The 16,605-nt window shown below is 39.9% G+C and overlaps 1 protein-coding gene across 10 annotated transcripts in view; it reads right to left on the reverse strand.

Annotated features, from left to right (window-relative positions):
• Nucleotides 1–16,390, reverse strand: part of LOC107138415 (SPHK1 interactor, AKAP domain containing) — a 164,740-nt gene extending 148,350 nt beyond the window's left edge. For 4 of the 10 annotated variants that reach the window (XM_048808670.1, XM_048808672.1, XM_048808666.1 and 1 more), the window contains exon 1: nt 4,847–4,983. In XM_048808670.1, the coding sequence (XP_048664627.1) occupies nt 4,847–4,968 (122 nt within the window). In that variant the 5' untranslated portion in view covers nt 4,969–4,983. Of the gene's footprint in view, nt 1–4,846; nt 4,984–5,219; nt 5,668–16,379 lie in introns of those variants that run through there. The other 6 variants (XM_048808671.1, XM_048808664.1, XM_048808667.1 and 3 more) reach the window with 4 other exon arrangements.
• Nucleotides 16,391–16,605: the final 215 nt, after the last annotated feature.

A 16,605-nucleotide genomic window follows, 5' to 3' on the forward strand; every position in this document is an offset into this window, starting at 1 on the left:
GAGAGAGAGAGAGAGAGAGAGAGAGAGAGAGAGAGAGAGAGAGAGAGAGAAAGTGAAAGAACAAATGGCACAAATAGAAAACAGGCAACTGGCTGAAAGATTTAAATCCAGCCCTATGCACAATCATAATAAATATAAATGGTCTCATTACATCAATTAAAATAAAGGGATTGTTAGGTGAGAGGTAAAAAGAGTATGATATCACACCCTGTCCAAAATAAATAATTTAAAATTATTATTATTAATCCTAAGTAGATTAAAAGCAAAAAGATAGAAAAAATAAACCAAAAGAAAACTAGAGTAGTGTACTAATTTCAGAGAAAGTAGACTGCATGTCTAAGTCATGTGAGCTATTTACTAGTACTGATTTTTAAATTCTATTATGAATTGTATTTGCAGAGATTTATCCATTATGATCGGTATCAAAGCTCAAACATAGCACTGTTGCTTGTCCTTCACCCAGGCTATCTCAATTTGTCCTCAAAACATCCTTCCAAGTGTTTGAAGTGTGGTTTTTGTTCACATTTCATGGATGATGAAAAAAATCTACAGAGTAGATAAGCATTTTTCTTCGGAATGGATAGCCAATAACTATCATGGTAGAACCAGGATCTTATTTACAAAAGAGTAAGGTTTTACTGCACCTTACGTAAGCGTAATGTTTCTCTCCTCATATGGGGGAATATTAAAACAAATCACCCATGCTCTAGGCCTAGTGTTCTCTCACACAAGTGGGTGTTGCTTCAGTTCTTTTTAATGCCTTGATTTCTCACTTATCTCTTTTAAAAAAGAGTGTGAGATGTTGATCCACAGAGTGCCCAAGTGAGAGATGCCCAGGCTGTCACGGTCATTCATTCTCCAAAAGGACTAAACACCATGTCTCAACATACCAAGTATATTACTATCTCTTTTTTCCTTAAAGATCTTTGGATTGGAAACTCACGCACACAGAGAAAAACTGCATTCAAATGAGTAATACTATCTAAAGGAGACTTCTTCAAAACAACATGCTTCCTACTTAGTTCATTTATGAGTTGAGTGTTTTTAGTAGATATGTACATATTCTACTGAAGGCACCGCATGGATAGAGGTCAAGGACTTATAAAAGTTGCCAGTACCTGAAGTGCAGTGCGAGTGATGCACTTCAAGACTTTTATGAAGTTATTTCTATTGGAAATTGCTGTCAGAGTTCCCATCTCTTCACGAGGTACCTGTTACCCAGTAGCAATGCAGGTTCCCAGAGTCTTGGCCATCTGGATTTACTAATCCCCAGTTGTACCTTGTGGGTTGGTGTTGTCCTGACATTTATGAATTGGTCATGTGGCTGCAGCTTAGCATGACCTTAAGGACAGCATTCCAGGGTGAAGCAGCATCTAAGTTTACACCTAAGGCAGCATATGATATTCATTTCTGTTCCTCAACTTATGAGTATTAGATCAGTTTTTTTTTCCTCAAGAGTTTTCCAGAAACAGGACACAGAAACATAAATACACTCTTGCATTTCTCATTTTGAATGAAACTGAGGACCTAACCATAAAGTAAAACTTTGCTGATACAGGGCCCTTGTTAAAAGAATCTGTATTACAATTAGTTTAGTTTTCTTTTTTCCTCCTGGAACTAAGATTCTGAGAGACATAATCTTGAGGTTCAGGTGAATTTTAGTGGCATATTGCCATGTAAACTTCAGGTTAATTAAAATAATCTGACAGGAAACCTAAATCAGTATGCCTAATTGTTTTCAAAAGTTCATCTTTGATCAACTTTGGTTTTCTATGTGAGTCATGTCAAAACTTTATTATTGAAATAAAATCTGATAAGTTAAAAGAAAAGAAAAAAATATGTGCAAATATTTAGGAAATAAGAGAAGACTTCTTTTTTAAACTTTTAACTCAAGTTTAGATGTGGTCAAAGTGACAAATTATTTCTGTTTACAAAAGAAAGAAAAATATTTTCAGCACTTGCTGCCTTTAAAAGATAATCCTCTTGCGTTTAGACTGCCCCCATGTGTTCTAAGAATGACATCAGTTATTTGTCCAATTTGTGTTTAGAATTTCTTTTCACCCCATTTGAAATAAAGTGTGTGGGTTCTCAATCAATAGAAGAAAGAAACCAGAAGAACTTTGGGGGTGACCTAGCCCTGCTACATACTATTTGTGTAAATTTTAAAAATAAAATTATTTTCTTTATTTTTCTTTTGTTTTAGAGTTTTTGATAGGAAGTGGATAAATATCTGTAATAATTAATGCAGAGGATATAATGATCAAATGATCAAGGAGGGATATCACTTGATAAATAAAACAGGCTTTGCTTCTGTGAGGAGAAACTTCCATATAATAAATGTGCTACTGCATGTGTTGGAGGAGAGACGTTGGATTCTTTTATTTTCCTAAAACCTAGTTGTGTGTCCTTAGAAAATTCAATAAACTTTTTGTAAAATAGACGACTGAGGAAACTCTACCAAAACTTCTAAATAAAACCCCGACTCCCACCCCCTACCAAAAAGCAGCTTCCTTTAAAATGTATTCTTTCTTTGAACTGGACTACTAGTCAAAAAACACTTGGATTCTGTGTTTATAATGCAACGAAGATTCTGGATTTATAATGCAACAAAGGAGGAAGCATTTAATTCCTTCACAGTTCGGTTTCCTTTTTGGAAACCTCTTTCAACTTTGATGAACAGTGATTTTAAGAAATTTGCAATGTAATCCACATAATCTATTTTGCATTTGAAAATGAAAATATTCATAGTAAAAATGAATTGGAGCTTTCACAGCAGTAACATAATGTAGTATGGTAATTCAAAGAATCAACATTTTCTTTTTTAAAAAACCATGTTTTAAAGTTTATAAAGTATATGAAGCAAATTAAATTTTGAGCTCAATCTTCACAGAATATTGCTTGATTAAAAATCTCATTTATACATTTAATTAAACACACTAAGAAAATGGAAAAGCCAATAAAGAAAATGTGTTCTTTAATTAACTCACTATATGACCACATCATTTTGTTTTCTCTGTCTGGTTGCTGAAAGGAATTTCTAAACTGTTTTATATCCTTGCTCATCTTTGTTATATATTCTTGCTCAAGAGAAGCAAGGATTTATAATCACCAACTTAATTTTATCAGATACTGAAAATGTTTCAGATTTGTACAATGTGAGCCTTGACTGATACTAATTTGATATTTCCTAATCATTGTAATCTTCTTAAAAATATTTGTGTAGCGTATCCAATCATTAGTTCTTCAATGTTCAAGGTTTTGTGGATAATACATGTTTGTATACATAATTTAAAATTCTATTTTGCTTTTTGCATATGTAACTCATCTATTGGAGTTAATATACATGGATAAGGATGCTAATAAAATAGATGAAATTACTACACTGATTTGTGAGAATGTGATATCTCTGGGAGAATAGGCAGCTGTATTCTAAAAGTTTAATTTTCTGCAGCTGATGTTAAATCTCTATGGAGAGTTGAATAGACTACTATAAGACATAGAGCAATATCAGTGCAGTCAGTCTGTTATTTATAGGGTCATTATGTAGAAATAATTTTAAGAAATTATTATCACAATGTATTTCTAATATTCAGAAAATGCCCCCCCCCATTTGAATAAGAATAAACCATGATTCAGTCACAGTGGTATTGGTCTGTAAAACTCGATTTCAAATAAGTGATCTATTAAAAGTATCTATATTAGAATGGTGGGGACACTTAGTTCATCATTTCAAGTTACATGACCTTTTGCCCTAAGCAGTAGTTTAAAAAATCTTATAGCGGTTCATACTCGTCCTCTTCCTGCAGCCGGAATTGAAAGACTTAGTGGTCCTTTGACCTTGTTTGACTCAGAATATTACAAACTTTTCACTTAAGAACAGCTTTGGGCATTGCACAGTAATCCCGATGGGTCTTTCAGAAGCCTTTTGGTACCCTCATGGTAAGATATGCTTATGGGGGTCTCTAGATGGCGGGCTTCAAAGGTTTGAAAGGCAGTCTCTAACTCCCTCTACCACCCGGACCCCACTCCCACCTCCTGCTTGGCTACTTGGTAATATAATATCAGCTACATATGTGCCCAGCCTGTGGGCGTTGGGTCTTGCTGCTCTCCAAGAATCCAAGCTTAAAGTGTTTATTCCAGTGTCTGATATTCTCAACTCGACAGGATGCTACCTAGATATTTGGGGAAAGGAGGAAGTAGAAGATGATAAGAGGATCAACACTAAGCTCCATAGGAGGAGAGGTGAGGCGGTGCTGGCCATAGCACTACCCTGGACCTGTGAGTACAGAATCCTCCTCCCCAGAATGTGAATGCTCCCGGATGCACCAAACCACAGAGAGAGCAAAGCTACCTGCCCAGCTGCTGGAGCCCAACTAGAGCCAGGACCCCAATTTACCCCTGAGATTTACCGGGCAAGAAAGAGAAAATTCCCAGGTTCTTGGATTCTCAGATTGTATCTGAAGGAGAGCAGTGCAGGAGCCAAGGGAGTGGAGGAGACAGGAGCAGACTAGCACTTCACCTGGAACCCCAGCGCCCTAGCCTCAGCGCTGAGAGTCTGGAAATGCTAAAGGAGTCCAGATGTTAAAGGAGTAATTAATTAGCAGACTGGCGTAGGGGTGGGGGGTGTAAGGCAGGCGGGGAGGGTGGACTGGAAGGGGCTGAGGTCTCTTCTGTTCTGGATCACTGTAGGCGCGGTTTAGGTGCCCGGCGGAGGTTGGGGCCATCTACCCTCACCCCTACCAACCACCATTCCTCACCCCAGCACCTCCAGACACCCGCCCAGGTCAAGATAAGGGAAGAGGGGACAGTTTGCCTTAGTCCTGCTTCATCCGGTTTTCATCCCTACCTTGGAATCCGCGTCCCCGACAAGGCGGAGAAAACCTCTCCAGCTTGGCTCCAGGGTACCTCGCAGGGCAGAGGACATCTCAGTCCCAGGGACCTAGAGGAGGGCACCGAGCGGTCCCCCATCCCCTGTAGCCCCTATGCTCAGGCCCCACCCAACATCGCGCCCAGCGGGGGCAGCTGACAGGACAGCGATCCCATTGGAGAGTGGCTCCCACAGCCGGTGCGGGACTTAATTGCTAGTGCAGCGACCCCAAGCTCCTTCATTGGTGACCCGCGCAAACCGAAGAGCCCCAGGGCAAGTTTCTGAGCGAACCCGAAGCTCAGAACGGAGTTTGAGGGCCATTGGGTTGGGCATAGGGGCAAGCGAGTCTTACCTTGGTACCGAGAGCAGGGAGTTGCCATCCATTGTTTACAGGCGCTAAGGAAAGGCGGAGGATGGGAAGTCTGCGGTGCGAGAAACTGGTTCCCCAAGAGCCGGCACCGATGCGCGCGGGGACAGAAGCAAGCGGGGACAGATGCGCAGCGGAGGCAGCTGAGGCTCGCTCCTCCCAGGAGGGGAAGCGCTGAGCGCAGCGACCTCCCAGTGGTTCCCTCGCACGGTTGAGTCAGACGGTGCGGAGCGCTTGGCGAGCGCTTCTACCCTCTGCGAGGCTGCTGCTTCCTTCCTCCAGGATACCCAAGTGTCAGCTGCCCCGGGTTGCTTCTCAGCTTTCCCTGCCACTCCCCGCGCCCAACAGCGGAGGTGACTCGATACAGTCTCTCTCTCCCCGCCCCACGGTCCGGTCCCCTCCCTCCGGTTCTCTCCCGTCAAGGCAAGTGAGAGCCTTGAAGTTGCTCAGCCACTTTCTCACAGTCGCGCTGTCCAGCAATTCCCGCTTTCTCCACTGGGCGCGCACCACACCTTTGGCTGCCCCTAGTTTTATTTTCCTTTGGCTTCTGGCACATGATGGTTGATCACCCAGAAGAGTGCACCCAACTCGTTTCCTTTCGCTTGGCCTTTCTCTTCCGTTTTTGGTCCTCACATTTCGTTATCTATTTCATTCCCCTTAATTGTCACCAGTCAATCTCTTACCGTGTCAGAACCTGGGAACACAGAGAGATTTCAAAACCTGTGACAGTGGCCATCCTTCTGAAGCCAGCTCTGAGTCTGGAAGCTGTCACAAATGTCACCATTGCCGGATCCGTATATCCTTGAGCAAAAATGAGCATTGTTTAAAAAAGGATAGCAGAAAATGTCTGTTAAGATGGGGACACAGTTTATTCTTTTTTTTTTTTTAATTAAAAAACAAACTAAAAAGGAAAAGCTGGAGACTGCCAGGATTGGGAAACTGGAATAAATGCACTTTTTCTTACTGCTCCTTGTAAGTACAACTAAACCCGTGGAGATTATAAAACAGACATAACAAGAAGGGGAACAGAGCATGTAAGGCAGCCAGGGACCTTGAGACTTAAGGAATGTCCCAGGGGTGGGTTTCTGGGCTTTTCTTTCCACCATATACATCCCAGACTTGGGCTAAAGAAGATGACAACCTGTTGATGTCAAAGATAGCAACAGAAAAAGCCCCAATAAAAGCTTCCCTCTCTAGTGAAATGTGGAGGCAGCCTAGCAAGACAGAAAATTCACAGACAATGACTGCTTCACCCTGGCTAACACACAAGAGAAACCTGAGACTCCACTCTCAGCTGCCCATCAAAGGCTAAAGGAAAAGTCCACAGTTCTCTGTTGCTGGGCTGAAGGAATGCAAGTGATGTCTCTGGGTCAGGTGGTATCAGAGAAGACTGAATGGGGATCAGGACTTTCATCACCTCTAGTACCTAACACACTCTCCAGTCCTTTCTCACCCTGGTCATGGTGCCAGTGGTGCCTGGCTTTCCATGTCCACACAATAGTGGGGCCTCCTTCCTATCCACTCACATAGGTAGTATTAAGGCAAGGTAGGAAGCCAGGACTTTTAACCCCTAAGACAGTAGTAACCCTCTTTCCCCACTTTGGGGGAAACTTTCACACCCACACAGCAGTAATGGGTTTCCACCCCACTCTACACAGGAGTAGTATAAAAAAGCCATAGTCCAGATGTGACACCCCCTGTCTCAGTCACTGGAGACCCTGTGGCATGCTTACCACTCCTAGCCAGGGATATCAGTGAAGAGCAGTGAACAGCCTGAATTCCCTCCCCTACATAGCAGCACCAAAGACTCTTACCATCTACTGTTAACAGAAGCCCAGAGGGAACCTAGATCCCTGCACCACCTGGTAGTTATGGGGCAGCATTATCCCATCTGCCTTGCCCTACAGTACCAGTGTCAAGAGGAGCCAGCTAAAACATATGTTTAAACAAGATTTGGAAACTTTAGGCATCATGCCCTAAATGAACAGATATTAATAGAAAATTGCTCTACCCTGTCAAGTACCAGGAATATTTAAAGCTGGATGGAAAATAATCTCCACCATAATAACAGAGATATGAAAATGATCTGCCAAAGCTTTTAAGGCAGTCATTATAAAAATACAGTTGGTTCCTCATGGCTATAGTTTCCACATCTGTGAGTAGAACAAATCTCAGAAAATATTTGAAATAAAAAGTGTCTGTATTGAATGCATGCAGACTTCTTTCTTGCTATTATTTCTTAGGCAAAAGCTATGTACATCACATTTACATAACTAATCTAGAGATGATTTAAAATATATGGTAGGGTGTGCATGAGTTATATGTGAATATCATGCTTCAGCATCCTTGGATTTTGGAATGGGCTGGGAGCCTGAAACCAATACCCCCAGGCAATGGATACCAAGGAAGGACTGTAACTTGCTGAGCAATACAAAAATGCTTGAAGCAAATGAAAAACACATAAATTTAGCAAAATAAAGCACTAACTGTTGTAACAGTAGAAGAGAAATATCACCTTACCCATTGTGGGGGGAATCATTCAAATGACAGTGATTTCTCATCAAAAGCTATGGCCATCAGGAGTAAGTGATGCCACATTTATCAAGTGCTGAGGAAAAGAGTTATTGACATTCAGACTCCCACATCCAGGGAAAATGAGAATGGATCCCAGCTGACCCATCTTCAAAGATGGCCACAGGGAGGTTCTCAAAACAGAAATCAAACTGGAAAGGACTCTTGGAGCATCAGGGAAGAGGAACACAGTAAGCATAATATGGTAAATTCAATGGGATTTCCTTCTTCTTTCAATTCTATATTTGTCAGAGCAAACAACATTTTCTGATGTTCTTCTAAATATAAGTAAACATTTAAGACAATTATAAAGGGGAGAAGACATAGAGATATATGAGAGGTAAGATTTATATACTTGGTTTAATTAGTAAATTGACAATGCCAATTGAACATAAATTACAATTACGTGTTTTTATAGCTCATGGGTAGAGAAATTACTTTAAAAACCAATACAGAGAAATATGTTCAAATGAGTATACCTAAGTCATGTTAAACTTAAAAATAATTTTAAGCTACCTACAGTAGGGCAAGAAAAATAAAACAAAAAAGAGAAAATAAACAAAAACCAATATTATCAGCTCTGAGTTCTTACATATCAATGATAACATGGAATGCAAATTGTCTAAATTTTACAAGTGAAAGACAGAGATAGATGACATAATTATACCCTATCTATCAGAAACTTTCAAATACATCTATATAGAAAGGTTGAAAGCAAAAGTGTGGAAAAGATACATTATGTGAACGTTTTTCAAGAGAAAGCATAGTGACCATATTGATACTGAAAACACAGCAGACCACAGAGCAAAGAAAATTACCAGGGGCAGAGAAGGAAGTCATTTAATAATAGAAGGTCAATCTAACAAGGTGACACAGCAACTGTCAATGCATACACACCAGACAGGAAATCTGCAAAATATGTGCAGCAACAAGCTTATGCAACTGAAAGGAGAAACAGACACATCCACAATTATGGCTGGAGTCCTTAACTGTTCATTCTCAACAATTGATAGAACAACGAGGCAGAAAAAGCCATCAAGAATATTAAAGAACTCAATACCATCAACTAGTGGGGTCTAATTGACAGTTGTAAAGCAGTCCACCTAACAAGAGTAGCACTGGCTTTGTTCAAGTATCCATGGAACAGATATGAAAATAGATCACTATACTGTGGCACAAAGCAAACTTCAGTAAGTTTAAAATAATTGAAATCATACTATGTGCCCCCAAACACAACAGAAACAAAAAGAAAATCAAGATCCTACAGATAAAAGTTGAAAACATTCAAATACTTGGAATGTAAAGAATACACTTCTAATATAGGATCAAAAAAAAGTCTCAAGGAAAAATTTAAAAACACGTGAATTTAATTAAATGAAAATGAAAATATAACCTCTTAAAATTTCTGGTCTGCAATTAGGAATTTGCATTTTTTTTGCATTAAATGCATATACAAAAAAAAGTGGGAAATGTTTAACTTAATGATCTAAGCTCCCACCTCATGTGGCTAGTAAAAAAAAAATAAAGTAAACTCAAATTAAAAAATATATAAAAATAATAAAGTCACCAACAGAAATGAATGGAATTTAAACAAAATAATAATGATTTTGAAAAGAAGAAACAAAGAGTTGGATGTTTAAAAAGATCAATAAAATTGACCAAGACTGAGAAGGTACAAATCACCAATATCAGCCATGAAATAAGGGATATTGCCCCAGAAACTGCAGAGACCGAAAGGCTAATAAGGGAATTCTATGAACAACTCTGCACACACAAAGTTGACACTTTTAGAAACATGAACCTGGTCCTTGAAAAAATGCAAACTACTAGTTATGGGTTAAAGGTAGCTCTTCCTTATCTAAAAAAAAAAAAAGATACTCTGAAGCCTTAACCTGCAGTACTCTAAAATGCAATATTTTTTCTTACTTTTCTTTTTGCTTTTTGGAGGTAGAGTCTGCCGATTTAAGAGGTATTCAGGTGAGCTCTACTCACATATGGCTGGGGACCTTGCACAAAGGAGCACTGAGTGAAGGCATATGAGTCTGCAGTTAGTAGAATTATACTGCCAGGAACCAAGGAGTGCCAGGAGCTAACTGCAGCTGAGCATTGAAGGAAGGAACAGCAGAGCGTGACTCTGCTGACACCTTCGCTTTACATTGCAGCCTTCATACCTGTGAAGCAATACATTTGTGTTGTTCTCAATCACCTGGATTAGAGTGCATGGTCATAGGAAACTAATATGTTACTTTTACAGATCTTATATAAAACAGATCATTTGAGTAACCTTGCAACTCTTAAGGAGATTGAATGTGTAATTAAAGAAATTCCTCTTCAAAAAGCAATCTCCAGGCCCAAATGATTTCACTATAGAATACTACCAAGTATTTAAAGAAAAATTAACCCTGATTTGACACACCCTCTTCCAGGAAATAGAAAAGGATTAATTGTACTAGATTAGTATGCCTTGAAACCTAAATAGGAGAACAAGTAAAAGAAAACTACAGATTGACATTCAAGACATAATATCCTTAATGGAAAATTAGTGAACAAAATACAGCAGTATATAAAAAGAAATATACATCCAAGTGGGGATCCAAGTGGGGTTCATTTGGGAATGCAGGAATGGTTCAGTATTTGAAAATTAATCAGTGTAATTTCCCATATTGTCAGTTAAATTATGTGTGTGTGTGTGTGTGTGTGTGTGTTTGATCATATCAATAGGTACAGAAAACAAAAAACAGTGGACAAAATTCAATACTCAAAAACATGGGAATAGATAGGGACTTGCTTAGCTTGATGGAAAGCATCTGCCAAAACCCTAATATTCTATTTAATAGTGACATCTTTTAACAAAGAAGCAGAGCAATTCAGTGGAAGGAAGACAGTCTTTCAACAAATATTGCTGAAGCATATGTTAAAAAAATAAAATAAAACTTCTAGCCTCTTCTTCCACTTTTAAGGACTTAGGGATTAACTGAGCCACCTGGCTAATCTAGAGTAATTTTATCTCAAAATCCTTAACTTCATCATACCTGCAAAGTCCCTGTGGCCATGCGAGGTAGCATGTTACAGTTTTGGGGGTTTGAGACAGAACCATCCTTCAGAGGATGTGATTCTGCCTAAGTCAGCCATTTGAGTGGCCGGTGGTGGGTAGTGAGAGGACACTGTGCATCTCTAATACCGGGCATGCCAGGATCCTTGTTCTAGATGTGATCTGATATTACAGAGGTCCCTGGATTTGTCTGTGGGCCACACCTCATTTTGGGGGGGATTCTAATGTATTGTACTTACTGCCTTTTTTTTTTTTCCTTTTGCCCTTGGTCTGTTCTTCTTCTCATCATTCAACAATACCTCTAGTCTGTTTGGACTGCTAAAGGTAAGTACCATGGACTGCACAGACTGGGTGTTACATAAAGAATAGACATTTATTTTTCAGGGTTATAGTGGCTGGGAAGTCCAAGATCAAGGCAGGCAGATTCAGCACCCATTGACAGCCTGTTTCCTGGCTCATGGATAGTACCTTCTGTGCATCTTCCCATGGGGAAAGGGGTAAGAATCTTTCTGGGGCCTCTTATACAAGGGCATTAATCTTGATGAATAATATCCTGTTCACCTCCAAAAGGTCCTACTCCTGATAGTATCATATTGGTGGTTAGGGTTCAACATTAATTTTAGGGAGAAACAATCATTCAGACCATCACACCTGCTGAGAATGCCCTGAGGCTCATGCACTATTGCAGGTGATGTGCATTCTAAGGGGTATCAGGGACAGCAAGGTCCCCACCTCCTCCCAAGACTTCATATTGTAAAGAAGGAGTGGTCTAAATGAGATACTTACAGACAGGGCTGCACAGTGTAAATTCCACACAACAGGTAGCTGTGATTGGTTGGGGAATGCATCTCTAATAAGGGACAATTTAAACTCATTCTAGACCAGAAGGAGTCAGATGTGCTAAGGTCTAGGGGGAAGATTTGGCCCATAGGCAGAGAGAATCATTATAGAAATAGTTTCTGAACCAGTCCTACTGTGACAATGAACTTGGTGGCTTAGAGAGATCTGTACAGACAAGCGTGGAGCACCTTTTCCTTAAGACAGTAGCTTTCCCTCACCCCTTTGTAGGATTTAGCTGGCTAAAGCTTTCACAATTATTCTGAGATTGAGTGCAAATCTGAGAAGTGTCTTAGCATTCTCCATTCTCTCCCCCACCCCACACAGAGTGAGTCTCCTGGTGTCCTTATGACTCTCTAATGATAGTAGTGACTAACACTGAGGTTTTAATTTTCAAGATATCTGACAGGCATGACCTACATTTCCCCATTTAAAAATAAAGAAAAGGAAAAGAAAAAAAGAAGTATTAGGATAAAAGACACTGCTGTAGGGAAGTGGCTCAGTATGTAATTTACAAGTCACACACTGGGATATAAAGCTTGTTAAGAGACAGGAAAATATCTATGTGCATTCAAAGTCCTAAACATTTCTTGATCACTGAGACTGGAGCCTTAATTTATCAAACAATGTATTAGAACATTCTTGTGTTTTGCAATTGCAATGGTCCTCCATGCACCTGCCAAAGCAACTAAACAATGAAGTGCAACAAAATTAATTGGGGATATTTGTAACTTTTTGTGTAATATGTTAAAATAAAAAGTTGGAAAATTGCTCTAAAAAAAAGAGGTGGAGAATATGGCGTCATGGAACATTTCAAAACATTAGCTTGACTGAATTTTTTCTATTTTCTTAACTTTGTCTTGGTTCTCACTTGTAGTTCCTATGGCATTACTTTCCACGAAGTGGCTCTTTGCCAATTATAAAAGCAGGAATTGGGACCGGGCGTAGTGGTGCACATCTGTAATCCCAGAGGCTCCGGAGGCTGAGGTGGGAGGATCGTGAGTTCAAAGCCAGTCTCAGCAAAAGCGAGGCACTAAGCAACTCAGTGAGACCCACTCTCTAAATAAAATACAAAATAGGGCTGGGGATGTGGCTCAGTGATTGAGTGCACCTGAATCCAATCCCTGGTATCAAAAAAAAAAAAAAATAGCAGGAAGTAGGAGGCACAATTAGACAGATGGTTCTGGGTGGCAGTTGTCAGAATGTGAGCTCCTGGAGGCATGGGAGGGTAACAGGTGTTCTTCTTTTAATGTGATTTCAAAACAGTCAGAAATTGGTAGGTTTGGTTCAGATTTCTGGAAGAAGTTTGAGAAGTCAGAATGAGAGAATTTGGAAGTTTCAGATACAAGATTCAATGGTAGTCATAGAACTTGAAAGAATTGCTGGTCAGGGTCTGCACAATTCTTAAGAACACATGAAAACAACCAAGATCCACCTGCATGATCACAAGTGAAGGTCCTACTTGGCTTTAAGGGTGTAAGTGCAGGGAGCAAGCAAGTGAGACCTGGTATTTGTTCAGTTGCTTAGGGAATATGGAATTCAAGTCAGTATATTCAGAGGCATGGTGAGTGGGAAGAAAAAGAGACCAGCCATGGCCACTCTTGTCTTGCGGCCTCCAGTATCTCTCCTGGTGTCTGTAGCATTGGTGACCTTGACCAACTCAACAGACACACCCTGTACAGTCCGCTAAGTGTGATTTCTACTCAACATTGGCAGTAAGACTCTGAACACACTTCTAAGCAGGAGTTATAGGTTTTCATAGTATTCAATGTCATAAGCAACCTGCACATATTTATGGACTCCTATTAAATGACAGATTCTCTTTTAGGTACCTGGTTACAACACTAGACAAAACAGGCAAGGCCTCCTGCCCTCTTGCTCCTTACATTCTAGCAGGAGAAGGCAGACAATAGACAACACAAAGAGAAATAAGTGAGTTGGTTTAAGGAGAGTTGATATGTGCTATAGAAAAGGAAATGTGAGCACTGGAAGGGAAACCTCCCCCGGCACTGGGTGGTGGTCATTGAGGAAAAGTTTGTGTGAGGGGATGTGTGGGAGGCCTGCTCCAGGGAGAGGGAGTGGGAAACTGTTCTACTCAAGAGGCAGGAAGCTAGCCTCCGGAAGGCTCTCAGCAGAACCCTGAAATCTGACTGGTATTTTGGAAAGATTAACTTGTGATACGACAGGATAGTCTACAGAAGCAGGAGAGGAGACAAGTACCCAGTTGGCAGGGTTGGCAGGGCAGTGCTGATTACAAGGCATTTTGATTTTGTTTTGGTACATCCCAAACACCTCATGAATATACTCATGATAGTTGTCATGCTATGGATTAATGGACAGGTGTTATCTCCTCCGTGATGCATCAAGCATCAGGGGCAACAAGAAAAAACTTGAAAAGCAACTATATTTAAAAGTTTGGATAAAAGTTTGAAAAGTCATTAGCTTTATAAATACTGTTCCCAGACACAGAAGGGCTTGCTCAAATATTAGGAATCAATAGCATTTTTCTGTACTTCAGCTCTAATAGCTGAAGTAATTATAGAGTATTCTTTGGTAGATCAAATTCATTCCTTTAATGGGAACTTACATTTCTACAGAGCATGGAAAAAAAAATTCTCTGGCAGAATCACATCACCCAAATAATTAAATTTGGATATTAAATATGCATGCTTATTACTTAATTATAAAATTAAATTCTAATATATTTTTCTATCATAGAGTGATTTTTGCTTTATATTCTTTTAATACTTTAATTTAAAAGTGTCAACTGTGCAGCTGTGTTTGTTCCCAAAGCATCTTGTAGTTCCTCTAGGACAGCTTGACAGCTACCCCTGATATTTTAATGCTATTACTTATTTGATGTCTGTCACCTTTGTTACATGGTAAACACCACCATGGAGAAGGAAAAACAACTGTTCATTATTATATTACCATAATATTCCAGTGGCTTATTAAGATTTGGTATATGGAGATTATTAGTGAATAGTAATTTGCTGAATAAATGGAATGTTACCAGTAGCTTAATTAAAAAAATTGTTTACTCACATTCACCTCTGAAATTATTAAATTTATATAGGGAGGCTTGTACTGCAGGTCAGTGGCAGACTGCTTGCCTAGCACATGCGAAGCACTGGGTTCCATCCTCAGCAGCACCACATCAAAATAAATAAATAAACAAAAATATTAAAATGATTCATATTGGGACCTTAAGAGGAATTTTGTTAAAAGCAACTGATGTTTTATCAGGTTCTTGCTAGGATTCTGTTGCTATTTTCCACAATAGTAAGTTAATAGGTGATTGATTCAGGAGGGATATGATGGCCACAATGGGTGATTTTCTGCAAAATATCTCCTAAAGTCATTCAACAGAAGCAGTTACACCAATAGTAAATAACTTCATTATCTAACATTTTTAGCTACAGAATCTATTATATCTTAGATCTCTCATGCAGATAGCACCTTTTATCAAGTAAATTGAGGACAACATCCCCCAGCTATTCTTGATAGTGTTATTGCAGCTTCCAAAGCCCATAAGCCATATGGCAAATTTCCACTTAGCAAATGTCAACCCACTGTGAGAAAAATAAATACTGAAATTAAAGACAAACTGAGAAAGCAAGGTATGCTTGAGAGAGACTCTCCAGAAGTGGGGTTCCTAGTAGGGGCTGGAAAAGCACCTTGTTGGCATTGCAGACTATGAATTGGAAGGAGAGGCGAAGATGGAGAAGACTTGAAGCACCCTAGTGAGTTTCCATGGCTGCAGAACTACTGGGCAAATAAATTCAGCTCAGTGCAGGTTGACTGCACAGTTCACAGATTACCAAGAGGTGGAAATAATTGTGCAGAATCCCAATAGGTGTGTCCCAGTGGAGGGGCCGGGAGAAGGACAGTTTGGCATTAAATGGGAAAAGGGAATTACCAGGTTTCTTAAAGTCTATAATTTGTAACAGAAGTGTACTATATCCTATTGCTCCTTTAACAAATTACCACGAACTTAGTGGCTTAAAGCAACACAAATTTACTCCTTTATAGTTGTGGATGTCAGAATCTCATGAAGTTAAAATCCAGGTGTCGGCAGGACGTGTTCTTTCTAGAGGCTTCAGCCTCTGGGACTCATTCTCTGCCTCTGGGGACACTGGCTGCCCACTCCCCTGAGCTGTGGTCACATCACTCTGGTCTCTGCAGCTGTGGTCTCATCACTTTTTACTCCATTTGAGGAGGGTTGGGGTCATTACTCAGCCAACCACAGAAGAGTATTCACAGATTTTCCTATAATCTAAAAAAATATAACTGAACTTGGATTTATATATNNNNTTTTTTTTTTTTTTTCCATTATTTTTAGAAGTCCTGAAGAAATGGGTCATGGCCCCTGGAGATAGTCCCCTGAAGAATCCCCAAACTGATGCACTGATCTGCTACAGAGGCTCCATCTCCTATAGACACACACGTACTCCACATGGGAGTGCAGCAAGGCTACTGCAGAGGACCAGGTCTCAAGAGTCTCAAGCACCCTGCAGGTGTTGATGCACACCTGGACAGAGGTGCCGCACCATCAAGGTTCTCACCCCTGGCCTGGTTATTATCCCTGGGGCCTCACCATTCCTTTAATAGAGGAAATCAAAGCTCTGTGAGGGAAGCTCCAGCCACCAAGCAGCTCATGGGCTTTACTGTGCGTTTGCACATACGCACACGTATGTCTGTACATATTTAGAGGGAACCATAGAAAGGGAATGACTTTGCTGCCTTGCACGGACTTTTAAATTTTAAATGTTCATTTCAGGAATGAAAAATCTTACTATCAATGCTTAAAATAATTCAGGATCCAATAATTTTTGATAAATATTCCTTATCTGTTCCAACATGTGATTGCTGATGTTATTTTATTCTATCTATTCAGTATGAATTTATCAG

This window comes from Marmota marmota, unplaced genomic scaffold (genome assembly GCF_001458135.2).
Source record: "Marmota marmota marmota unplaced genomic scaffold, marMar, whole genome shotgun sequence".
NCBI lineage: Eukaryota > Metazoa > Chordata > Mammalia > Rodentia > Sciuridae > Marmota > Marmota marmota.